General features: G+C 51.8%; 4 protein-coding genes and 1 long non-coding RNA gene across 7 annotated transcripts in view; 3 read left to right on the top strand and 2 right to left on the bottom strand.

The window, feature by feature from the left end:
• The window catches only part of LOC140000122 (protein YIF1B-like), a 159383-nt gene that overhangs the window by 108078 nt on the left and 26376 nt on the right, over window positions 1–24929 (top strand). The window lies entirely within an intron of this gene.
• LOC140000317 (ATPase family AAA domain-containing protein 2-like) lies at window positions 1369–4722 on the top strand. The gene is made up of 4 exons (XM_072030148.1): window positions 1369–2321; window positions 3166–3256; window positions 3684–3998; window positions 4309–4722. Exons 2-4 carry the CDS (start codon window positions 3223–3225, stop codon window positions 4437–4439), a joined length of 480 nt encoding a protein of 159 aa, XP_071886249.1. The 5' UTR covers window positions 1369–2321; window positions 3166–3222; the 3' UTR covers window positions 4440–4722.
• On the top strand, window positions 4952–8034 carry LOC140000261 (uncharacterized). Of its 3 annotated transcripts, none has more exons than XR_011805449.1 (4): window positions 4952–5050; window positions 5736–5869; window positions 7165–7293; window positions 7864–8034. It is a non-coding gene; the product is annotated as an uncharacterized lncRNA (long non-coding RNA). The 3 variants fall into 3 exon arrangements; XR_011805450.1 differs by lacking the exon at window positions 4952–5050 and adding an exon at window positions 5061–5233; XR_011805448.1 differs by lacking the exon at window positions 4952–5050 and having other exon boundaries at window positions 5061–5869.
• Window positions 14208–18128, bottom strand: LOC140000260 (maestro heat-like repeat-containing protein family member 7). Its single transcript, XM_072030104.1, has 9 exons — window positions 17749–18128; window positions 17249–17387; window positions 16846–16983; window positions 16491–16667; window positions 15979–16134; window positions 15608–15709; window positions 15296–15398; window positions 15044–15103; window positions 14208–14384 (listed from the first exon to the last, which is right to left on the bottom strand). Exons 1-9 carry the CDS (start codon window positions 17889–17891, stop codon window positions 14251–14253), a joined length of 1152 nt encoding a protein of 383 aa, XP_071886205.1. The 5' UTR covers window positions 17892–18128; the 3' UTR covers window positions 14208–14250.
• On the bottom strand, window positions 18092–20606 carry LOC140000162 (uncharacterized). Its single transcript, XM_072029941.1, has 6 exons — window positions 20503–20606; window positions 20138–20227; window positions 19947–20051; window positions 19554–19725; window positions 18633–18739; window positions 18092–18274 (listed from the first exon to the last, which is right to left on the bottom strand). The coding sequence occupies exons 1-6, from the start codon at window positions 20572–20574 to the stop codon at window positions 18092–18094; spliced, it is 729 nt and encodes a 242-aa protein (XP_071886042.1). The 5' UTR covers window positions 20575–20606.

Below are 24929 nucleotides of genomic sequence, written 5' to 3'. Positions count from 1 at the left end.
TTTTCTCTAAAGCAACTTCAAAAGTTGCCCAGAATGTTTCCGTTGTGCTGAGATAATTTCTGATGAAACCTTGATCTAGGTTGCTGCTTTCTTTAACATACAAACTCTGTTGTGTTGAATTTCTCTTTAGATTGGATTTGAGAACGTGGGTGGTCTTTCCGAACACATCCCAGCTTTGAAAGAGATGGTGATTTTTCCCCTCCTGTATCCAGAAGTTTTTCAGCGGTTCAATATTCAGTCCCCCAGGTAACTCATTAAAGTGATAAATCGTAAGTCAGCTGTTTTCAGGAGAAAGTTCAATTCAGGCATCAATATGCTTCCATGCTTCAACATTTTGGCAGCGGTGAACGTTTGTTTTAGTAGTAGCAAAAAGTGGTTTCTTAAAAATGGATAGAATCCAGAATATTTGTAGGTTAAAAATATAAGCAACGTCTTAAAATTTTAAGTTTTACCGTCTGGTGTCTTTAAAAAGTTGGGTTAGTTGGGTTGGAGTGGTTTTGTTCTCAGTTTTATGTACAAGTCAGCTTGATTAGTTTGTAAGCAAGAAGGGATCATCTAGTGGAAGTCAATTGTAATATGTTGCCTGGAAGCCCAATTGTTTTTCCTGCCTACTTTTGTTTTCTTTTTTTTTTCCCTCTGAGTGCTAAGGCATCTCTTTTCCTTCCGGCTTTAGGCTTCCTCACGTGCCATCAGCAATAGATGGTCTGAGACACCAAACCCAGTAACTTAATGCTTTTGAGAGGAGCATTAAATGCTTTACTATCAGATTCTGCATATTGTGAAAGCAAGAATATGCAGTTTATCACTGAAGAATGAAGTGGTGATTCACCATTCAGCCCATTCTCAGATTCTGTGCTGAAGTTTGCCTGTTTGGCTCCGGTTTGCTGTGATCAAACTGTTTGTCAGCAGTTTTGGAAGTGTCCTTCTGGGACAGTATGCTCTCTTTTGAAGGTTTTATACACTTGAGTTACCCCCTTATTCATTTCTTTGGGTGAAAAAAATGAATTTTCTTGTGAAACGTTGTAAAAATGCAGAACTTCTATCTGTTCTGACTCTACCCACACTTCAGCTATTACTGCTGTCTTGTACATGATGTGTTTTGGTTAGGAAAGACGCTTGTTCTAGAGATGATGGTTGTAGGAGGTACTCATCATGATGTTTTTTTTCCTATCTGGATCGTTTTTTATTGCAGAGGCTGTCTATTTTATGGCCCCCCAGGAACAGGGAAAACACTAGTTGCTCGTGCACTTGCCAGTGAATATAGCCGAAGTGACAGAAAAATAACATTTTTTATGAGAAGTGCTTCGGACTGCATGAGAAAATACGTGGGGGAATCAAAACGCCAACTTCGTGTGTTATTTGAACAGGTAAGGTTGAAATGCACAGTGTGTTCTGTCAGAGTTGAAACCATTATTTTCTGTGGTCAACGTTTTTAAGTAGAACTTGCTTTTTTTGTATTTTGTTATTTTTTTTTTCCCACTGAAACGGAAATGCCAGTGTTTCTGCTGTGAATGTCAGCTGTAGGAGCTACTGGAACGATTTGCTTCCTGTCACCCGGATACAGTGGGTTGACACAGACTGCTGTCTTCTGTTAGTCATGCCAGATACTCCAGTAGCTCTATCAGTAGAGGTCCCAGAGGCTGAAGTGAAAAATCTAGTTTAGATGACATTCCAACCATGATGTTTTTGTGTATTTTTCCTTTAGATAATGGTGTTTTACTCTGTGTTTTTGTGCTAGGCCTATCAGATGCGACCTTCAATTATTTTCTTTGACGAGATAGATGGTCTCGCTCCTGTGCGCTCTAGTAAACAAGACCACATTCATAGGTATTACAGTTTTGCACCTACATAAAATCTGCTTGATCTTTGGGGAATGAAAAAAAAAAAAAAGGATGATGACCTGTTTAATTTACTGTGAACACGTTAATTTATCCTGAAAACTTGTAACTCAATGCCAAAACAGGTGCTTCTAAACAATAGTTGAAACCAATTTACTAAGCCTGATATCAGCATGTGGTCTGTGTTAACTTACCTATTGTTTATGTCTTAAAATGAGTCTTGTCCTTAAAGCTTGTCCTTTTTGACTACTCATGGAAGAAAGTCATGTGGAATGTGACAAAATTTACTGAACCAGTAAGTAAAAATTATATTTTTCTATTAGTTCCATTGTTTCAACTCTTCTGACGCTTCTGGACGGCATAGTTAACAGAGGGGAGATCGTGGTAATCGGAGCTACCAACAGACTGGATTCTATAGATCCTGCTTTACGAAGACCAGGACGCTTTGACAGAGAGTTCCTCTTCAACTTGCCAAATAAAGAGGTGAGAACTGAAATTCAACGTTAGTGCTACCATGGCAAAGTCCAACTTTATAGGAAAAAAAAACTGACAACTTGAACAAGAGAGTGATATGTGGAGACACTGCGTTGTTCCATGGAGGGCAAATCTGGTACTGAATATATATGGTCAAGATGATACCACCAAGTAGTTAGTTCTGTAATCAAACCTTTCATTCCCAAAGTTGTACCTGTTTGCTTAATTATTTAGTCCACTTGGGCGCTTTCATCATGAAGTTGTGTTTTTGGTCTCAGTCCTTCACTTATGAATGAATAGGGGACATGTGTGCATTTGATTGTGCCCCGGATCAGTGGTAGTAGTTTGAGTCATAATTATTTTCTTCTTTATAGTAATTGTAGCAATTTGAAACATTGTGCCAGAAGTGCTTTCTGTGAATTTACTGCCTGAAAAGCAAATGTGATGAAGTAATGAGACTGTCACAATGAAAGCTTGTTAAATTTTAGAGAAGTTTTTTGGACAACAAAGAAATGTTTCTGGATAAATTTTTCATTGCAGTATTTTCCTCTGGGTCTTTAGGTCTCGTAGTTTGGAAACTTGTTATTGAAGCTATAAATGCCTTTTCTTTCACTGTAGGTTCCTAGAAAAAAGTCCAGTGTAACAAATAAGAAATATTCAATTTCCTGGTTGACAATGCAGAGTGTATATTAAATAACTGTAAAATACTTGAAAGTTGAGCAAGTAAGAAAAGCGTATTAGTAGATGAGGGGTTTTGAGGGAGGACTGTTTTGGTTTTTTTGTTTGTTTGTTTCTTGTTGGTATTTTTAAGTAAAACTTGAGACAAGCTAAAATGCAATGATTTTGCTTCCAGGCTAGAAAAGAAATTTTCAAGATTCATACTCGTGACTGGACCCCTAAGCCACCGGACATGTTGCTTGATGAACTAGCTGAGAAATGCATTGGTAAGACTGAAACCAAAATGGATTCTTGCTTGTGACCAAGTTGTAAAGAACCTTAGCTTGTACCAGGCAGTACCCAAGCTCTTGTGCCTTGCTGCACAACTAGTCAACGAGGCAGCTGGCACGCCTTCATAGCAATCAGAGTTAGATGCTTTCATCTATTTACTCTTTGTTGTCGTTCCTCTTGTTGTCTGAGAACATTAAATGGTTCTGGGGCATCTGCCTCAAGAGTATAGTTTTTGATGAGGAGTCTGCTTCAGCTGCATAAGCGCAGGATATCAGGCAGTGAGCAACATGAAACTTCCCTGCAGAGCGGTAGCACTTTGAATTCCCTGTTAACCTGTTTGGTTTTGACATGACAAATTCTTTAAATGTTGCATGTTGTAAACCTGGGCCTTGACTGATGTAACGTTTGATTTTTGTTTGTTAGGATACTGTGGTGCAGATATCAAATCCCTATGTACTGAAGCTGCTCTGTGCTCTCTGCGCCGATGCTATCCTCAGATTTATGCAAGTAGGGAGAAATTGCAACTAGACGTTAATTCTATTAAAATAAAAGCAAAGGACTTTTTCATGGCTCCGAAGAAGGTTGTTCCGGCATCAAACAGGATCGAGGCTTCACCCGTACAAGCACTATCACCCATTTTCAAGCCACTTTTTAAAAGATCAGTAGCGAATATTTTACAAGTTGTGCAGAAGATCTTCCCGCAGGCACAGCTAGTGCTAAAGGAGGACCGACAGCAAGGTATAACCACAGCATCCACTTCTTTATAATTCTGCTAAAGATTGTTCGTAAGCTCCTTTATTCTAAGGGAGAGAAAAAAATCACCAAGAGTAGCGTACCTTATACGTACACATCAGTGGGACTTGGTACAGCTTTGTAGGGCCTTGTGCCATCTGCTTAGATCTGTGGTGGGATGAACTCTAGGAAATAGCTTTCAGTGTGTGCTCTCAAATGAAGAAAGGGTTTTGGCACTGATTTAGAAGCTGTATTAATGTAAGAGAAAGAGACAAAGGCTATTCAGGGAAGTTAACAAACCTCTTTTGCCTTTCAGACCATTTAAATCCTATTTTACAAGATGGTATGTTCAACAGTGATGACGATGCATCCTTGGTTTCCGGAGATGAATTCAAAGATGGAATGCCTGACGGACCGGAGAAAAAACTCCTCTGTTTCAGCAGGTAAAGAAAGATAGATCCCTGTTATGTTTAAATTCTCAGGTCTGATGAGTCTTTGTAAACAGTTCCAGCTGTTAAAAGTGTGAGGGGTGGTAGACGAAGGGGTAACATCAAGTTAGTGTGTAGAAGGGGTGCTTGGTATTCACAAGAAGAGAGGGTGAAGGGACTAAAGTTGTAATGAAGTTGCTCTGAATGACCCAATTGAAAAGCCCAGGCTTCTCTTCCTAAGCCAAAGTGATCCGTAGACTACCAGAACACGTTGACTTAATCCATGGCATTCTTTGAAAGACTCAAGACCACATAAATGTCCTGTCTGTCCTTTTAGCTAAAAGTACCCCAACTTTAGGGGTTTGTGTTGCCACCTTTTGCCCTTCTGTTTTCCAGGATTGTTAAACCAGTAGTGAATTTTGTAGTAGAAAGAACACTGAGAAATGGCTTGTTAAAACACCTTGAGAAAAATTTGAATGGTGTCTTTATTTGTTAAGCCACCAAGTTGTGTTAATCTTGTGGTATTTTTTTGTCAAGTTAAACTTAACACTGAAAAGGAAAGTGCTAAGCTTTGTGGATATTCAACACCAAGATGGGGAACTATAACTAATGGAAATCCAAGTTCAAATGGTAAGGGAGAAGTCCATCAGATCCTTTAGCACCCTATTCTTGCTGAGGAGGATTGCACTATTTATTAGCTTTAGCCTTCAATTTCACTCTATTTTTTCTGTTACAGCTCTCAAAAATCATCACACAGTTTATTCCATAACGATGTTGCTCCTCTAATTGTGCAAGCCTAGCCCACATGTTTCTGTAGGTGCTGTTTTTTTGATTCTAAAGTGTGTTTTTTTCTAATGGTACCTAACTGAAAGCAGGCAGTCACTGACACTCTTTTATTGTACGAGGTGCTTTCCAATAACGAGCAGCTTAGGTGAAAAAGCAGCACTTCAAGATGCGTGGATCCAGAGTAACATGTGGAATAGGAGACTTAAGCCCTAATGTTGTACTCTAAGATGTGTTCCCTAACCTGAATTGGCAACATGACTATTTTTTTTCACTATTAACCTTTTCATTAGTGCTTTTTGTTTGTTTGTGGGTATTTTTGTTTGCTTTTTTTTGTCTTAGTTTCTGTTTTTTTATGGAGCAGTGGCTTTAGCTGGAAAGAAGGGAGAAGCCAAGTATTTCTCAGTGCAGACGATAACAATTCTGTCTCTGTATTTGTAGAGAGAGACTGTTTTGCAGGTACAGGATACTTCACTGAGACTGTATTCTAGATAAACAGGAAACCTGACTGAAGAAATTTGTGTCCTTCCAGATTCCTGGGCATTTCAAGCAGTGACTCCTGAACATTCTTGGGAAGAAGACCAGCAACAGATAAGTGATGAGAACCCTGTACAAGTTCCTACAGAGACAGACTACATAGTTATCGTGGATCGCTATGAGCTCAAAGTATGTCTAATTTCAGCTTTTTTTTTGATGCTCAAATAGGACATATGCACTGTGACTGTTTAGTTTCCATACCTCGTGTAGATTTCTGTAGGCTACCATTTGCTTCTGGTCATCTGTAGTTTAGGAGACAGATTCTTTGCCTAATTTTTAAGATAAAAGGCCTTGCTGAATTTTAAAATACCACATTGACAACCTGCTAGTACTATTATGGATATCATTTAATGATTTGTAATTTTAATGATGGGTTTGAGGGCTTTTATTTGGGGATTTTTTTTTCATGCTTTGATGTATTAAGAACCTGAAAAGGATCTTTATTTCTTGCAGTGATGATTTTAAACCTGAAGTTAGCAGGTTGACGTAAACTAGCTAGCCATGGAGAAGTGACTACTTTTCTGAAATTCCTTGAAAGTGCAGCATTAGAAGTTCTTATAGTGTGTGTGTGTGTATATATATACACGAGGGAGGCAGAGTTTGCTGATTAGATGATAAGCAGCATTATTTCCAGGGGGCAGTAGTATTTCCATTTGGTATGGCTGCTCCCTAAAGCTACATACTCGCAGGCTCACACTGCTAATGGACAGCTGTGGCAGTGGAAGAAGGTGCTGCCACTAGCTTGTCACTGTTGCTGTGCCAGAGATTATCATCTCTGCATCTTTGGTAATAGAAATGGCTGTGTGAGAGAGAGGTGATTGCTACAAGCAGTCACTTTGCTATTTACCCACCCCTGAATTTAAAGGTAGGACTGAGCAAACTAATCCACCTTTGCTCTGGGCGTTTGAGCAATCTGTTCTGCCAGCAGAGTTGTAGGCATGGCACACGTGGGTAAAGGTAATCACCTAAGGGTGCTTCCTTTTCCAGCTGGCACAGCTGTATCTACAAGATCTGCAGCCTTTTTACAGTGCCCCGCGCTGCTGCAACGCTTCTCTAATGAAATGCAACAGTGGCTTTGCTGTGGCAGCAGCTGTCCTACAAAGAGGATCGTGTCATTCCCTGCTGCTTTGGGAGCAGTCGACTTGCAATTACAACCGTTGATGTGATTGATTAGTAGTAAAAGATTGTCCAAAATTTCAGCCTTTCCTTTCTCTGAAATATGAAAAATTAACTCATATTTTCCCTGCTGAAATCTTATGGGATATTTAATCTGTTCTCTGAAGTGTCACATTTTATTTAATAGCGTAAGAAAAAGTAGGCTGTCACTTGTATTGTTACTGTTCAACCTCTGAAAACATATAGAGCGTATTCAAAGGATCTTATACTATTCTAAAGTTGTTGTTTTGCTCCATTGTTGTCTTCAGAAACTGTTATGCTTTGTCACTAAGATAACGAAGGGATTTGACATTTAACACCTGGAAAAAGTATATGGCGTCATTAATCAGTGTATTTACAACCATAGAGAAGACTACGACAAAACCGATTTGGTGGAGGTAATTTTTGTTTTGAATTCTAGCGCTTTCTGTCACTGTTACGCAGTATTTGTGTGTTCTGGGATATCGTGGTTGTTTAGCATTGCTCTTTACTGCTTAGGTGTCTGTGCACAGACAACAACAACAGTACGACTTCTCCCTTTCAGTCTGGAAGACGTTTATCCATCTTGCAAAACCATTGTTGTATTTGGCATAATTGTTGGCAGTTTCTGCAGGAAAAAGCTTGAACTTGAAGACAACGGGTCCACCCACACAGCCCTTTCAAAGCAGTTAACTTTAGTCTGTCAGTAGTTTTCCTTGAGAACCATTTTGGGAGTGGGAGGACTATGAAGGGAAGGTGCTTTTCTAAGTCTTTCACTTGCTCTCTCCCTCTACAGCCAGTCATGCACGGTGATAGTGGTTGTTCCATCCTTGGAGAGAAATTTAAGTATATAACAAGAGTTTGAGACTTCTCTCTAGTCACACTCTAATCTCTTTTTAACTAATGCGCTTGAGCATCTGTAATTGGGGAGATTTCTGCCTGTGCCAGTTTTACACTGAGTCAAATTCTCTGGTCTCTTCCTGTAAAAGATGATTTCTGAGTTGTCCGAATTCCTCCGAAATCTGCGTGAGGCGTCCATGGTCCAAGTCAGGTGTTCCCGGTATACGCTGGATATTCACTCTTCACATTGAAGATCCTTGAACCCATTTATCTTAGAGTTGCTTGTGCTTAAGAACAGATAAAATGTGTTGTGCTGATCAGTCTGCCTTAAAAAGAGAGTGCCTCTTTTTTTTAGGCACTGGTCATCTCGATCTCTTTTTCCACATCTGATAAAGAGTTAGAACGGACACACTCTGTTCTGCCTGTGAGAGGATTATTTAGATTCAGGGAGGCCGCTCCTGAAAAAAAAAAAAAAAAGAGATCTTTTAGCTCGAGAAGGGATTTATTTCTAATCTCATGGCCTGTGAACTTTTGTAACTTAACATTTAATTTATTATTTGGGACCAATTCCCCTTTTTGGGAAACAACTCCCCATTTGGGGAAAATATTCCCTTGTTTGGGGAAATTTCCCCCTTTTTTGGGAAAATTCCCCTGTTTGGGGGAAAAACTCCCTCTTTCTGGGTAACAACAACATACTTTTAGGAACAATTCCCCCTTTTGGGGGAAATTTTTTCCCCAAAAAGGGGGAGTTTTTCTCCAAAATTGAGATTTTTTCTCCAAAGGGGGGAGTTTTTCCCACAAAGGGAGCAATTGTTGCCAAAAAACGGGGAATTATTACCAAAAGGGGGGAGTTGTTCCCCAAAAACGGGGGAATTTTCCCCAAAAAGGTGGCATTGTTACCTAAATAAGGGGAGTCATTCCCAAAAAGTGGGAGTTGTTTACAAAAAGTGGGAAGTTTTGCCAAGAGAGGTGGAATTGTCCCCAAAAGGGGATGTCTTTGAGGTCTTGTGTGGGGTCTCCTGTGAGACAGGAGGGGTCTGGACCCCTCGTTTTTGGGGTCTCCACCAGCACTGGGGTGGGCCTGAGGGCTTGGCTGCTGGTTTGGCTCTGGGGTAACCGGGACAGGGTCCGGATCGGCCCCCTGAGGGGTTCAGGGGCTGCTCTGCTCCCTCTGCGCCTGCCCTAGAGCACCTCGACTCCCCCCAGCAGCCCCTAGCTTTTCTGGGACCACCCCCCCCCCGGTGCTGTTTTGTGTGGGGTGGGGGCGAGAAATGGGGGCTGGAGGCGCTCAGCTCTGCTCTTAGCTCTGCTCTTCCCCTTGTTATACATGAGGTCTCAACTCAATCTGAACTTTGTAATATTTATAAAACAAATATTTCTAAAAGGTATAAAAGCTATAAAAGGTATAAAAGGCAAGTAAACAGCGCTGGGTGTGCGGGGAGTCTACGCTCCACCAGCACGCACACACGAACATCAAACATTCTAAATATACAGAACATTGCTTTACATACTAAACCCAAGTATGCCTATACATACGTACAATCAGGAAAGGTAACAAACAATCCTCCAAGTTCCACGACTCAACTGTCTCCATTTTCCACTCCTTTTCTTGATTACTAACAAGTCTCCGTTTTCCATTCCTTTTGAACAATATGTCTTGCTTTATGTTGTCAAGCAACTCGGTCCTCAGGCCCTATGGATCCCGTTCTTCCCAAATCGAAGACAAGCATATCCAGCTCCTTCTCAAGGCCATAGGGCCTGGGCCAAAAGGCACATCCAGGTCACCATGGGCGTAACAGCAAAAGCCTTCGATGGCTGTAGCAGCAGAGGGGCCGGTGGCGTGGCAGAAGGAGCAGTAAAGGAGCCCGCGGCTCCCTCACAGTCTGGCAAACCACACGTTTCTGACTGTGGTCCCACAGGGCTCTTTAAGGCCTCAGAGACTGCTCGCCAGGTGCCGAGCAATCCCACTGCAACCTTGTCGTTTCTTGTTGCAGAGTCCCACACCTTGACCTCAGTTTGGTCCCATGTTTCAGGATCATAAACTGTCCGATTGTTAATAAGGAGAATAAGCTGTGAGGTGACCAGGACAGTCTTTGTTCCTAAGGACGTATGATTCCCCATAATGCGCAGCTGCTTAGCAGCGAGGGGCAGTTGTGTGCTGGCTCCGCTTCTCTCAGCTCGAGCTTCTCTCCAGCTCTGGCGCGCCTGTTTCCAGTACGAGCTTCTCTGAGCAGTTTGCTGAGTTTGGCCGAACCTATCTTCATGAGGCAATCAAAATGCCTGTTCCCGTCCTGGTCTCCATTCTGCCAGCCTGTTCCTCTTCACTTCTTTTTCCTGCTTCTTTATTGATGTAACTTCATCGTGTTGCCTTTTTTTCTTCTTCTTTCGTGAGGGCAGGCTCCCCTCTTATCCCCTTCTCTCCACAGCAGTTCTTTTCAAAACAACTTTTCATTGCTCAAACAACTTTGAATGTAACAACAACAGCAAACACCCAGGAGCTTCCATGCCTTACTGGCTGGAGAACAAGAAACCCGAGCCTGCATGGAGTCTCCTGAATCACCCTTCTTGGTTCCCTCTAAACTCTTTTACATTCCTGATGGCCTCCTCGTTAAGAGTCTAATTTTATCTCAACCACAGGGCTTTCCAAGCCCCATGGCCACACTCCCAAATCTCCCCCTTCTTTACTAATATCAACCATTTTCTCCACACGAATTACCACTCCATATATCACAATCCCTCATCTTCTTTTGAGTATCATTAATCCGTGTCTTGTTTTCAGATTTGGCCAAGGCCAATTGAACCAGAAGAGAATGCTTTCACAATATTCTCTGCAAGATTTATAAACAAGTTTTTAGCAATTATTGGACTCCCATATCTAGAATATTTCACCCAACTCATTGTTCCACACAATGTATACTAATCATCCCCAGCAGCATCACATACATCAAATTTGATTGATCAAAGTAGATAACCAATCCTCTAGGTATAGAGGATTATATATACTTGCAGCGCCGCCTCTTCTGCAAGTGGGGGCTGCACGCCAGTGAGGGGGGCACAGGGTGATAACGGGTGACAACATCGACATCCACTACGCCACCAAGGGCCTGCAAGGTGCGTCCCCAGAGTGTCCCCAAGGTGTCCCCAAGGTGTCTGCAAAGTGTCCCCAAATACCCGCCAAGGTGTCCCCAAAGTGTCCCCAACCTGTCCCCAACTGTCCCCAATGCCCCCTCCCTTTTGTCGCCCCCCCCCAGGCTGACCCAAGCTGCACCTCGAGGTGTGGCACCAGGGCTCCCTGGGGCATAGCGAGCTGATGGGCTTCGGCTCCTGCCAGATCCCCAGCGCCCCGGGGTGCCACGCACTGACCTGCGTCACCTGGCGGCCCCAGGGGACCTGGCGGGAGCGCCTGAGCCAATTTTGGCTGGGGGGGGGGGGCCCCCAACCGCTTACCCCCAACCCCGGTTACGGCGACCGCATTCAGCTGCGCACCGGGGCCGCCGGCACCGTGCGCCTGGAGCTCGGCATCATCCTGGGCCACTTCGAGCGCTACGGGGTGCAGTGCTGAGCCCCCCCCGCGGGGGGGACACAGGGGAGCACCGAGCACCCCCAAGACCGACGCCCCCCCCCCCCAACTCCCCCAGCCCCGGTACTTGGGGGTCTCGGGACTGGTGCAGGATGGAGACGCGGGGAAGGGGCCCGGGGAAAAGGGTCTTTTTGGGGAAGGGGGGGGTACTGCTGGGGGGGGGTCCTGGTTGGGAAGGGGGTTCTGGGGGGGCAATTGGGGGTGGGGGTTAATGAGGGGGGCTGGAGGGGGTAATTAGTGGGGATGGGGGAAATTGGAGGACTGGTTGGGGTAATTATTGGGGTGGGGGCGATTGGGGGTGCTGGTGGGGTAATTATTTGGGATGGGGGGCAATTTGGGGGGGCTGGAGGGGGCAATTGGGGGACTGGGGGGGTAATAATTGGGGATGGGGCAATTGGGGGGGCAATGGGGGGAGAAGGGAGTAAGGGGATGTAAAAGGGAGGGCGGGGGTGCAGTGGGGGGGGCGGGGGGGCAATTGGGGGGGTCAGACAGGGCAATTGGGGGGGTCAGACGGGGCAATTGGGGGAACAAGAGGGTGGGGGGGGCTGCGATGGGCTTGGGATGTGCAGTGCAAGGGGGTGGGGAGCTCCTTGGAGGGGGTGCAGAAACCCCTGGGGGGGGACATGGACCCCCCCCTCTGGGGTGGGGTGACACCGTGTGTGTGTGGCCCCATGTCCCCCCCCCCGTGTCCCCGCAGGGCATGGCGGAGCTGCACGTCATCAGGCAGCTGGTGGGGGCCAGCGGCTTCCCCCAGCGCAGCCTCTTTTGCAAGTGGGGGCTGCACGCCGGTGAGGGGGGGGCACAGGGTGACAACAGGTGACAACATCGACGTCCACTACGTCACCAAGGGCCTGCAAGGTGCGTCCCCAGAGTGTCCCCATATTGTCCCCAGGGTGTCCCCAGATAGCTCCCAAGGTGTGTCCCCAAATAGCCCCCAAGGTGTCCCCAATGTGCCTCCAGATTGTCCCCAAATTATCCCCAGAGTGTCCCCAAAGTGTCACAAAATAGCCCCCAGGGAGGGGGCTCCCCTCTGGAGCTCTCCTCAGGCCCTCCCCCCGGTACCCCCACGTCCCTCGGGAGCCCCCTGAGCACCCCCAGACCCTTCTGAGCACCCCCAGAGCCCTCCTTAGGGCTCTCCCCTGCACTCCCGCATCCCTAGGGAGCTCTTTGACCACCCCTGAAGCCCTCTGAGCACCCCCAGACCCATCTGAGCATTCCCAGAGTCCCCAAAGCCCTCCTCAGGGCTCCCCCCATTACACCCCCTGCCACTCAGGAGCCCCTTGAGCACCCCCAGAGCCCTCCTCAGGACTCCCCCCTGCACCCCCACATCCCTCGGGAGCCCTTTGACCACCCCCGGAGCTCTCTGAGCACCCCCAGAGCCCCCTGAACACCCCCGAAGACCCTCTCAGGGTTCCCCCCATTACCCCCCCACCCCTCAGGATCCCCCTGAGCACCCCCAAACCCCTCCGAGCATCCCCAGAGCCCCCTAAGCCCCCCCGTAGCCCTCCTCAGGGCTCCCCCTGTTACCTTCCTGTCCCCTCAGGATCCCCCTGAGCATCCCCAAACCCCTCCGAGCACCCCCGGAGCCCTCTGAGCACCTCAGGAGCCCCATAAACCCCTATAGCCCCCCCTCAGGGCTCCCCCCGTTTCCCCCCCGTTCCTCAGGAGCCCTGTGAGCACCCCCAGACCCCTCAGAGCACTCCCGGACCCCACCCCCTCGGACCCCCCCACGCCCCTCGGAGCCTGGCCCCGACCCCATCTCCCTCCCGAGCCCCCCCCCCCCCCCAGGCGGCCCCCACCTGGCAGCCACAACTTGGGGCGCAGCAGCACCTCCAGCGTCGCCCTCTCGGGGCTCTCCTTTGAGCCCCGCACCTCCGCGGGGCCGTACAGCCCGGCCAGCACCGAGGTGTCACCTGCGCGAAGGGGGACACAGAGGGGACGGCACTGCCACCGGGCCCCGAAAAACCCCGGGGACAGAACAATAATGGATGATGCTCAGAGGGCCTTACGGGGTGAGTGAGCTTTCTAGAAACATCTTTTACCCTGATCTCCTGGGAGGCAGCAGACTTCTCCATGGGTTGGGTCAGGCCGGCATATGCGGCCCTCTGTTCTGCTCAGAAGGGAGTCACTTATGACAGTAACCCTTCTCTTCTTCTTGATGGAGGTGGTCGTGATACTGGGGAAGGCTGACTTGCCCTAGAAAACCCCTCCAACCTGGATGGACCTTCATGCACATCATCGTTTGTGTGTCCATTACTTCCAGAGTCTGTTGTTTCAGGGCACCTGAAAGGAAGGTGAGGTAGGCAAGGAGGGGTCCGCCTGCTGCCCCGAGCAGATCTAAACTTCCATCCCTTCGTCACTGAGATGCACTCCTTCTGCCTGATGGCCAGAGGGTAGGGGATCCTCCATTTCCTCTGCTGTGTCTGCCTGACGCATCTGTCCCAGGGCTGGCACAGTACAGTTCAACCTTCTCCGACTCCCTGGTGCTCCTCAGCCTGCCCACCTCCTCCCGAAGCTCTGCCAGGAGGCTGAGCAGTTCTTCTACCTGGGCGCACCTACCACAGGTGGACTCACAGGATGGGATGTCAGGAAGAATTTCTTCATGCAAAGGGTGGAACCGGCTGCCCAGGGCACTGCTGGAGTCCCAGGCCTGGAGCTATTAAAGAAATGCGTGGACTTGGCGCTAAGGGCCGTGGTTTTGTGGTGGGCCTGGTGGTGTTAGCTGACGCTTGGACTTGAGTTGAAGGCCCTTTTCCAAGCGCAAGGGTTCTGTGACTCTTTCACTGGTTGAGTAGGCGCCATGCAGTCACCGGGCCCAGGGAAAAGACGTCCTTGGTGGCCTCCAAGTTAGCTCAGCGTCATGGCACCGAGTCACTGTGAAGGAGCTGCTGGAATAACGAGACAACAACCTAGTTCTATTAAAATATATATTGCTCTTTTGAGGACTGCTGCGGGGCTAGCGGCAGCAGCAACACAGCAGTGGAAATCTCCGTCCTGACATTGCGTTATGCCTTGACACCAGGATCAGGATGGTTTCAACTGCCAGGAAACGGACCATGGGTTCCGGGTCTTTCTCTAAAGGCTGGAGGACTGCAAAAGAAAGAAGAGCAGAGATGAAAACCCACTCCTTGCAGAGATCCCCAGGCATCCCCTGCAGACCATGCCAGCCCCACTCAACTCTTCCCCAGGCCAGGAGGAGCAGGAGGGACAAAGGAATCCGTTGAAAGCTGCTGCTCAGCAATGTCCCAAATGCAGCCACCAGTCCTTCCCCACCTGCGCACCACAGGTCAAGTGGGGCACCTTCACAAGCTGGTTCCCTCACCACCTGCCTCCATCCCTTGGGAGGATTCACACACTCCAGGAATCTCCTGGACTCTTTCCTCTCGCTATTGTGCTTCCCCATGAGAGCAAGGGCTAGCAATCGTGACCCTGCTCCTAGCTGCTTGTAGGCTGTCTCATCTCCCTCTTCGTCCTGGTTGCGTGCTCTACAACAGGCTCCCACCTTCTGTCAGCCTTACTGCCCTTTCCCCTGACTCTTCCTCAGGGACACTCAACCCTTTCAGCGGCACTGCCCAGCTCCAGGCTGGGAGGCCATTCCCTGACACCACAGGCTACCCCGTCTCCTCTCCCTCGTTCCTATGGCTGCATTGCTCCTCCGCCCCGAAGCATTTCCCTGGAGCAGGGCAAGGCACAGGGGCCCCTGCCGCTGTCCCCCCAGCCCTAGCACACCCCCCACTGCCCTCACTCACCGCTGAGGATTTCATTCAGCTTCTCCTTGCTCTGGTCCTCGCAGTAGTTCGCAGCAAGACCTAGACACAGAGACCCCATCAGAGCCCCGCTCCCCAGCACGCTCCCAGCAGCGCAGCCCCTGGCCTGGCCAGCCAGGCTGTGCCCCTCCTGCACCCTGGAGCAAGGGCCCAGTCGGGGGGCTCTGGGGGCAACAGGGCTGTGCCTGGGGCTGCCAAAGGCTGCCCCAAGAGGGACCCAGGGGCTGGGCTCACCAATGAATCCGACGGCCTCAAGTCGCAAGTCGGTCTGAGTGTCCTGCAGGTAGGGCTGGCTCTGCTGCAGGTATTCTTCTACTCTGCCTCTGTCCTGCTGCAGCTGGAGAGAGAGAGAACGCAGGGTCACGGGGCTTGCACACCCTCTCCAGGGTCTCCTCCAGCATCCTGGGGGCAGGGAGGGCAGAGGGGCCTGCAGAAGAGCCCCCTGGGGCTCTGTGCTGGCAGGAAGGGAGCGAGGATGCGGCTGCAGGCAGCGGGCTCTGGCCGGGCGCGTTTGCCCAGCTGGGGCAAACCAAGTTGGGTCCTTACCAAGCACTCCCCGATCCTCCACGTCTGTTCTGTCTGGGCCAAGCGCTTCAGCTCCTTGCATTGCAGAAACTCTGCAGCCACGGCGAGAGCTTCCCCAGAGGCCTGCGGAGCAGCAGAGGTTGGGAGGTAGCAGCACAGCCTTGGGAAGGAGACCCTCTGTCCCCTCCTCTTGGCAGGGCTGCGAGCCTTTCCCAGCGCGTTATGGGAGGTTGTGGTGGGGGGCAGCGTGCACAGGGTTCAGTGGCCAAGGCAAGGCCACGGGACAGCCACCATCGGAGGCAGCTCATGCTGCCGGCCAGAGATCCCCCAGAGCAACCCTGTGGCATCAGCACACCCTTGCCCACATAACTGCTCAGCTCTGAGATCTGTACCTTTGCTACACTCTCACTCTGGTCTCTCCTGTGAAAGTAGAGTGGGAGAAGGCTCCTGTGAACTGTCCTCTTCATTTCCTTCGTCCTTTGCCACAGCACACTCTCCACCACGGCTTGGAAGAGGCAGATGGAGTGCTCCCGCACCTGGCTGGACGCCTGGCAGGGAGGAGGACAGGAGGAATTTCAGCATTAGCGTGGCCGATGTGAAGGGAGCTCCCAGCACTGTGAGATGCTTCAGCGCTGGATCCTTCCCAGAGGAGCTGCTGAGGGGCAGCTGCAAGGCCTGGTGCCCGTGAAGGGCAAGGCAATCGGTTGCCATCGCAGGCTGCCCGCCAGCCACCCCACTTTCGCCACCAGCCGCACCAGCCATGCCCAAGCAGAGCTCCCCAGCGCCTGGGCTGACGAGGAGACTGGGAAGGCCCTGCCTGAGTGCTGCCCACAGGGCCGGGCTGAAGGGCAGCCCTCGTTACAGGGGGCCCAGCTGAGGGCTCGGGCTCCCGCAGCACACTTACGTGGTCAAAGAGTGGCAGGAGCTTCTCAGCCAGCAGCAGAGGCGGGCCACCGTACTTCCACCTCTCCACATGAGCCACCACGTTTTTCAGCACAGGCAGGGCCTTCAGCACCACGTCTGTGTTGGTGTCCTGCAGGGCCCCCTGGATGCGTGGCAGCAAGACCTGAATTTCCCTTGCCTGTAGGAAAGACACCATTTCCCTTCCGTGAGGCAGTGAGAGACCACCCTGGGCAAAGGGCTCTGGTTCCTGAGCACCAGCCTCCTGCCTTGCTTCCTGGCAGCGGGGAGGGACGGGAGGGCAGAAGAGCAAAGCCCCAGGCTGCCAACATGGCTTTGCTTGACGATGGCCCGCTCACCTTCTCAGGGCTCTCTGACACGGTGCAGAGCCCTTTCAGAACCAAAAAGCGCATCTCTGGGCTTGGGTGCCTCAGGTAGCTCTGGAGGTGCACTGGGTTACCAAAGTCCTCCTCAGAAATGTGATCCTGGGCCAGCATCTGCAAGAAAGAGCAGTGAGAGCCTGGCAGGGCCCCCTGCAGCCTCTTCTTCTCCCACCTTTGGGCAGGGATGGGGCAGCGCCAGCTGGCACCAAAGAGGCACCAGGCGCGGGGAGCTACGGGGGCTTGCCGGCCCCAGGGACCATGTGTCCGTACGTCCTGCGGGAGCTGGCAGTTTGGGGGTAGATGGGCACAGGGCTGTGCCTGTGTGCCTGAAGGGGCACACGTAGCCCTGCTGGGAGCAAGGTTTCATCTGGGAACTCACAGCCAAGCGACGGATGCAGGTGTCTTTGGTGACTTCGGTGCACCAGTTGCGCAGCGGCAAGTCTTGCATCATGATGTTTAAAACCCTCTCCAAGGTCTGCGGCATGGCCAGGATCACCTCCCACATGGCCAGGTCAGTGCTGCAAGCCCAGAATACTCTGTCAGTGAGGCTGCCTCAGCCGCAGGGCCACAAACTGGGCCAGCCCCAGAGGACCCAGGCTGTCCTGCAGCCCCTGTGACTTGGGGAGCACTGAGGGCCCAGCCTGGGCAGGCAGGAGGGGGCTGAGCTGGTGTTCCCTGGGGGCAGGGGGACTCTGGGCTGCCTTGGACAGCTGGGCTGCTGCAGCCCTGGCTGGCCCAGTAGGGCTGGAACACATTGGTGGGAAGGAGGGCTGTGCTCCTTGGGGATGTCCTGCTCTTTGCCATTGGTGTGGCAAGCAGAGAGTCTCCAGGTGCATCTCCCGACGCGGAACAAGCCCTCAAGGATGTTAAGGCCAGGACCTGTCACGTGGCGGAGAGAACTGCAGCAAGTTCTTGGCTTCGTCCCTGGGCATCATGTTGGTCATCTGGAGAAGCAGGGAGTCCAGGCACTGCCGCGCCGATGCCGTGTGGATGCTGCCCAGGTTTCTCCTGATGCACTCCATGGTCTTTGGCACCTTGGGGGACAAAGTGGGAATGGTGTTGCCAGCAGACAGCAGCCATTGTCACAGCTGCCAATCAAACTTTGGCCCCTTCCATTGCTCTCTGCTGGCTTCAGGTGGCTTCTGGAGCCCAAGAGACCCCGATGTGCGAGGGAGGCAGGGAGGGAGGCAGGGAAGGAGAGAGGAACCACGCCTGGAAGAGCTCAAGGGCAGGGCCATGGCCACAGGCCACTTACATCTTTCAGCCAGTAGAAAGGGTCCTCCAAGGCTGCGTCCAGCACGCTGCAGGCCCCCTGCTTGTCATGGATGCTGGAGTCTTGTAAAGCTTCAAGGGCTGTGAGGATGATGTCCAGCCTCTCATCAGGGAAGAGATGTCCTCCAAACCCCTGTGGGAAGAAGGAGGAGCGAAGACATGCCTCACTGAGTGTCCCAAGGGTGCTGCTTAGCTGAGCAGCAAGGGCAGCTCTGGAGAGAGGGCCCTCGGGGGAAGGGGTGAGGATGGGGCATATGGGGCCAGAGTGCTGGCCCTGCAGGTAACCAGGGCTTGCTGGTGGCCAGGAGGGTGGAGCTGCTGCCGGGACACAGGGGAGCAGCCTTCGCATAGCCCCAGCCTGGGGACAAGAGGAACCCTCTCAGCAGGGCGAGTGAGGCCGTGCCAGCCCCACCGGTTCTGGACCCCTTTGCTCACACGAGATGCCTGCTGATGCTGCGGACAAGATCCCCAGCAAGGCCAGAGCTCATTACCTTGGCAATTTCACACGGAGTTGATGTTGTAGAAAATGGAAGTTTTGCATGCTCCAATTTCTTGTGTCTCACTGCATAATATAGCATGTCCTCTCTCAATATGCATTCTAAACAGGGGGCAACAGCGAAGAGTCAGTAGGGAAGAGCATCTTTGCCAACAAGCTTGCCAAATGGTGAAAAGCACTTTCACTAGGAATGGCTGAGGAGGGAGGCTCAGACCCCCGGCGAGGAGAGTGGTGGGCAGGGATGTAAAGCACAAGGTGAGGAGTGCTGGGAGCAAGAGGGACCTCAGGGATGATGCAGAAGGAGGAGAAGCAATGGCGTTGGGTGCCGTGGGGGTAGCAGCGTGTCACAGACCCCCTTCTGCTCGGGGTCAGGATGTGCAGGAAGCCCCCTGACACCTGCCTTTAAGACGGCAGGGAGCAAACAGTCAGGGAGCATTCTGGAGGGCGTCACCATCCCTGGTGATGCACGGCTGGCTCTGCTGTTCACTCCTCGGGGAAGATGCGGTTTGGGAAGTGCTCATCGATCGATGGCTTAGACTGGGGGACACCACAAAACAGCGTGGTAGGTGATCTGGGGAGGGTTGGGAAGGACAGCAGCAGAGAACTGCTCCTGGACGGCAGGTGAGCGTCTAGCTTCTGCGGAAAACGATAGCCAGAATGCTGCGGGAAGCTGCTGTGAGGAGCAGAGGAGGCCAGGGAACCTGGCAGAATTCCGTGGGCAGCCTCCACCAAGCACAAAAACAATCCTTCACAATACTCACAGAATCACAGAATGTCTAGGTTGGAAGAGACCTCAAGATCATCGAGTCCAACCTCTAACCTAACACTAACAGTCCCCACTAAACTCGGGGAAAACAAGTAGACAAATCAGTAGATGTTTGTGTGCAGACGGACGCTGCCCACCACACCTTCTTACCTCTTCCTTTTCTGATGATTTTGTATATGTGAGAAAGAGTTTCTAAAGCTGTGAATCTGGTGGAATCTTTGTCACTGGTGAAAATGAAGAGGATGCCCAGCAGCTGTCCCAGGATGGGGATGTAGAGCTCTGTGGGCTCATCATCGCTATAGTTTTCATAGTCATCTGTGATCTGGGTGAGGAAGGGAGGAGAGACAAAGGGCTTAGTGGAGGCAGAGCCAGCCCCTGAGATAGCAGGGCCTGGGGAGGGAAGAGCAGGGGCGAAGGAGGGACGAAGACCCTCGATTCACGGTTCTGAGGCACTCACGTGCATCGAGGCTTGCCTCACAGGCACCCCTGAGTGGCAGGATGCTCTGGGATGCAGGAAAGGGTGGAGGGTTCCTTGTGCCTTACCTCGCTCACAAAATAACTGATGATGAAATCACCCAGCCTCTCAATCCTCCTCACAGCGCTCTCACGCACAGCTGAGTCTTTGGAGACAGCAAAGTCCAGCATCACCTGTGAGGAGAGAAGTTACTGGGTTGACAGTGGTCTGCAAATGAGACCTGAGAGGATTCTTTGGAAATTCTTTGCAAATGCCAAACCTTCAACATATTCTCCAACTCTATGCTGACACTGGTGTTGGGACAGTTGCGTACGAAGCCCTCCAGCATGGTGTCCATGGCTTTCATAGTCTGCAGGGAGGACAGAAGAGCATCGAATTATTTCTGTGGCCCTCCTCACCCCCAGGAGCTGGCTCTGAGCCCCTCGGGAGTTCAGGGATGGCTTTGGGGCTAAAAAGCTGCTGTGTGCAGACCTCCTGCAGCACAAGATCAGGTCGGGGAAGGGGCGAGGCTGGGAAAGCAAATCTGGGCCCCGGCCCTGCACTGGTCTCTGGTTGTGTCAGCACGGGGAAGCAAGGCAGCAGCTCAGCAGGACTGGGGGTGCCGGTACCTCACCCAGCACATACCTTGGCGTAGAGCACTCCTGTCTCTGGCACATCCGACTCCGGAGGCAGAAAGAAGATGCTCTTGCAGCACATGTTTAGGAGACTCTCCTTTTTGCCACACAGTGCTGTTGGTACGGTGTTGCTGAAGAAAAGAGAGAGAGGAGCCTGTTGGACGCAGTGCCTCGAGGCTTATGAAGGAGGACACGGACCTCCCTTGGCCAGGCATCCCTGGGAGGGACGGGCAGCCTCCCTGCCAGCTTCAGGGCCACCAGGACATTGCCACCAGGGGCTGGGCACGCACCTGAGGAGGGCGACAGTCTCCATGGCCTTCTGCCGGAATGCTGTGCGCAAGCTGTCCATGGGCTCCTTTTCCAGCAGCGCCTGCAGAGCACAAGCAGGATGAGACCTTGGAGCCGCCGGCACCCAGCAGCAGCAGAGCCAGCGCTGCCCCAGCCCTCGCCTCCCAGGGGGCTGGTGCCGGGGGGCCTTGCCCCTTCCCCAACCCGCTGCGCATCCTCTCACCATGATGTTCTCCACCAGCTTATGTTTGCTGCAGAAGCCATGCAAGTTCATCGGCACACCCCTCTCTGTGACACATGTGCACAGATCGCAGATTTTGCTGAGGAACAGCATCTTCTGCTCCTCGTCGTCCTGGCAGCCACAAAGACACCAACAGAGCATTAGGGGGACACCCATGGCCAGCAGGACCAAAGCCTTGAGGGGTCTGGGGCTGTGTGGGACCCCTGGAGGGCAGCGCCAGGAGCACAGCTGTGATGCAAGCGGCTGCCATTACCTTTTCTGTGCCTCTGACATACGCCCTGATGAATTCCACGGCCTTGTCTCTGCACAGTTTCCATGCCTTACCTGGAAAGGAGGAAAGCAAAGAGTGCTGCAGAGAGGGGCTGAATGCAGGGGTGAGGAGAGGAAGGGCCCCAGCCCCAGAAGGCCGTGGGGAGGCCGCGGGGATGCCCAGAGGCTGCAGCAGCTCCGCTGGGAAGAGAGGCTGAGGGAGCTGGGCTTGTGGAGCCTGGAGAAGGCTGCGGGGGGACCTCGCTGCGGCCTCCCCGTGCCCAAAGGGGCCTCCAGGAAAGCTGGGGGGGGATCTTCATCATGGACTGCAGCGACAGGACAAGGGGTGACGGCCTTAACCTCAAAGAGGGCAGGTTTCTTTCGGACAGGCAGGGATTTCTCTCCTTCACGCCCAGGGCAGTGAGGCCTTGGCGCAGGCTGCGGTGCCCCCTCCCTGGCACTGCCCACAGCCAGGCTGGGTGGGCTTTGGGCAGCCTGGGCTGGGGGGAAGCATCGTGATCGCCGAGGTCCCCCCCAGTCCAAAGCGTCCTGGCATTCTGTGGTGCTGCGGAGGAAGCTCGGCCCCGTCAGCCCAAGCGCCGCTTTACCCAGGGAAGGAGTCCTGGAGTCAGGCAGGGGTCTCTGTGTCCCCAACCCTCCCCACCCCATCCCGAAGACCCTGACTCACTGGGATCCAGCCACTGTACGTCGTCCTGGCTCTCCTCTACCTGGCTGCTGCCCGCTGCCTGAGCAATGGCCTCTGCCGGCAAAATGTCCTCTGCCAGGCTGTTGTCCTCTGCCGGCAATATGTCCTCTACCGAGGTGCTGTCCTCTGCCAGCAAGCTGTCTTCTGACAGGCTGCTGTCCTCTGATGGCAAAAAGGCCTCGACTGGGGTTCTTTCCACTGCCAGCAAGCTGTCCTCTGCTGGCCGGTTGCTGCCCCTAGAAGACCAGGTCTCCTGCCAGGCCAGCCTGGGCTGCCTGGGGGGCATGCCTCTCTCCTCATCCCCTTCAGAAGCAGCCTCTGGAGTGGGAGAGTTCTCAGATAGAAACCGGCGGCTCCTCTGGGCGGGCGGTTGCGGCATTGTGGGACGTGGGCTATGCTCGGGGACTCCTCGAAGGCCCTGTGCTCCTGCCCTGTCCGTCACTGCCGTGCACCGACACTGAGGGTCCGAGCCACGGCTGCGCTCTTATAAGGCGGAGCCCTGGGGTGTCACCAAGTGACGTCACAATGGGTGCCACTGTGACACGCGCCTGGGCTGGGTGGGCACCCATTGTGACGTCACTTGGTGACACCCCAGGGTGCTGCCTGACGCGAGCGCAGCCGTGGCTCGGACCCTCAGGCCCTGCTTCCCAGGACGTGGCTGAACACCGCTCGTTGATGGGAAGTAGAGAATAATTTTTTTTTCCCTCTCTCCGTGCTCCCGCGCGGACTGATTGTTTCTTTTGTTTCTTTTTTTTTTCCTCCCCATTCCCTTTCCATTTAATTAAACCTTTCTCATCTCAAACCTCGAGTTCTCTGTGTTGTATTTTCTCCCCCTTCCTCTTTGAGGAGAGGGGGAGTGAGAGAGCGGTTGTGGTGGAGCTCGGCTGCCCACCTGAGTGAGACCACCACACTTTGTCCCAGCAGCTGCGGTGCCTTGTGAGGGGCTGGGGCTGGGGTGGCCGTGCCCAGAGCCCTGCAGCAGCCTGTGGAGGGCATTGCCCTGGGGCCAGCCCAGCCTGGGCTGCTGGGCTGGGCTGGGCTGGAGAGAGGGCAGGGTGGTGGGGAGAGGTGGGCAGGGGCCGGGCTGGGCTGGGCAGTGCCCGGCAGAGCACTTTGTTGACTTTGATGACTTTCACCTATTTCTTTGAGGACTGTAGACACCCGTCTCTGTTCACCACCTTGCTCTCATCCCAGCATTTCCATCATTTCACCAGTGTCTCATCAACCCTCCCCAGCTGCTCCTTCTCACACAAAGCCATGCTCTGATCACAGATGCTCTTTGGGTGACCTCTGGCAACGCAGCACGACACTCTGAGGGACAGTTCTTCCTCCTCGTGGCCAGCACCAACATTCCAAAGTGCACTTTGTGGCAGTTTTTTCTCTCCTACTCTTTTCTACTACAAAAGAAAGCTCCATCAGGGTGGAACCCCCTCCTAAAGTAGGCATCCCAATCCATCAGGCTCCTTGCGGCCTGTCAGCCAACCAGACAGAAGTCACCGCACCAGCATCTTCCAAGCCATGGGCCTGCTGCTGTCCAGTCATGGACTCAAGCAGAAGGGACAGGACAACCCATATGTGGGCCTTCTTTCTGCATGGGTCCTCCTGGGTATGTAGGCAGAGGGGATCCCACAGTCAGCATGCCAGCCAGGTGCCTTTTGCTGGCCTACCAGGGCCACTGGCAGATGTCAGCCGAAAAGTACCGATCCCAGCTCTAAGTCAAGGGTGACCTGCCACCTACAGAAGTGACCTTACCGTCCCTTTCTGTGACATGATCCTGCTGCTTCCCTATCAACTGCAGAGACAGAAGTGAACCCACAGTGACCACCACAGTCACACTCCCCTGCTGGTGCAGGAGATCCTGAGGCAGAGCTGAGCTCATCAGAGCATTCTCCTCCGTCTCCCCCTTGTGACCTACTAGCTGATCAGATCCATGGCCCTTCACATTCATCTTTGAATGCCATGTGACTGCCCAGTAACCTCACGATCCCTGCCCTGCCCAAAAGGGCAAAGCACCTAAAGGTTAGGAAAAGGGTTAAAAGTGAGAAGGTTAATGTACGGGAATAGGGGCTTTCAGTGTTAGGTGTTCGTGTATGGGATTAAGGTTTCCCTTTCTAGGTTAGAGATTAATCAAATGTGTAGTGGGAGGGTAGGGTATTCTTCTTAGGATGTGTTCTGCTTAGGGTATGTGAAAGGTCTTTGGTTGAGGGTTTTTTTTAGGTCTGCAAGGGCTAAATAGAACATTTTAATGATCGCGTTAAGGGCAGGGATCAGGGTGAGCAAGACAGTAAAGGTAGGGGAAAGGGGCTATGGGCTGACTTTTTGCTTCGAGGGATATTGCGGTCAAATATTAGAGCAGAGTATTCCTGTCAGTGTGTGGAGAAGCCTTTAGTTTTATGGAATTCAGGTTACTGGCTAAAATACGGTAATGGCCTCACGTGACTGCTTTAAGTCAGCTTTAAAGTGAGATGAAAACTACCCAATCATTCTTACATCTTCAAAACCATTAGCTTCTGCTGTCCAAGCTCCTCTTCCCTCCCCAAAATCTCACATCTCTCCTGTCTAGGCTTATCCTGAATTCACTGTATCAGTCATCTTCTTAGAGGCAGCTTTCTGATGACTTTCATGAACACAGAGTATCTGTCTTACCTCTGCTGGCTACTCTGTTCCTGAGAAAGAAGCAGCTTCTAAGCCAGCATGGAGAAGGACACAAAGGGTCTGTAGGAGCACCTTGCACAATGTGCCCAGCAGCTCTGCACCACCACAAAAGTGCACATCCTGCCTACAAGTTTTGGTTCCAGAATGGCTCCTATGGATCCAGGGTAACTTCCCAGGCCCTTATGTATGCTTCAGTTTCCCCCAGGCATCTTGAAGGCAGTAGCTGCCTCTGTGTAGAAAACTGAAAGCAGCCCTGAAGGATGACTTTAGGCAAAAGCTGACACTTCTGACATAACCC

The sequence above is a fragment of the Anas platyrhynchos genome, chromosome 33 (assembly GCF_047663525.1).
Source record: "Anas platyrhynchos isolate ZD024472 breed Pekin duck chromosome 33, IASCAAS_PekinDuck_T2T, whole genome shotgun sequence".
Taxonomy (NCBI): Eukaryota; Metazoa; Chordata; class Aves; order Anseriformes; family Anatidae; genus Anas; species Anas platyrhynchos.
The sequence above is the reverse complement of the archived record's forward strand: the minus strand, read 5'-3'. Positions and strand labels throughout refer to the sequence as shown.

Coding starts and splice junctions, on each gene's coding strand:
- LOC140000260 (XM_072030104.1), bottom strand. CDS start 17,891: ATGGAGTGCATCAGGAGAAACCTGGGCAGCATCCACACGGCATCGGCG. Junction 16,668..16,845: donor TGTCAGAGAGCCCTGAGAAG/GTGAGCGGGCCA, acceptor TCTTTCCTACAG/GCAAGGGAAATTCAGGTCTT. Junction 15,399..15,607: donor GGAGGATCGGGGAGTGCTTG/GTAAGGACCCAA, acceptor CTCTCTCTCCAG/CTGCAGCAGGACAGAGGCAG.
- LOC140000162 (XM_072029941.1), bottom strand. CDS start 20,574: ATGTGCTGCAAGAGCATCTTCTTTCTGCCTCCGGAGTCGGATGTGCCA. Junction 20,052..20,137: donor AGTTGGAGAATATGTTGAAG/GTTTGGCATTTG, acceptor CTCTCCTCACAG/GTGATGCTGGACTTTGCTGT. Junction 19,726..19,946: donor TCAGTTATTTTGTGAGCGAG/GTAAGGCACAAG, acceptor TTCCTCACCCAG/ATCACAGATGACTATGAAAA.
- LOC140000317 (XM_072030148.1), top strand. CDS start 3,223: ATGTTGCTTGATGAACTAGCTGAGAAATGCATTG. Junction 3,257..3,683: donor ACTAGCTGAGAAATGCATTG/GTAAGACTGAAA, acceptor TTTGTTTGTTAG/GATACTGTGGTGCAGATATC. Junction 3,999..4,308: donor AAAGGAGGACCGACAGCAAG/GTATAACCACAG, acceptor TTTGCCTTTCAG/ACCATTTAAATCCTATTTTA.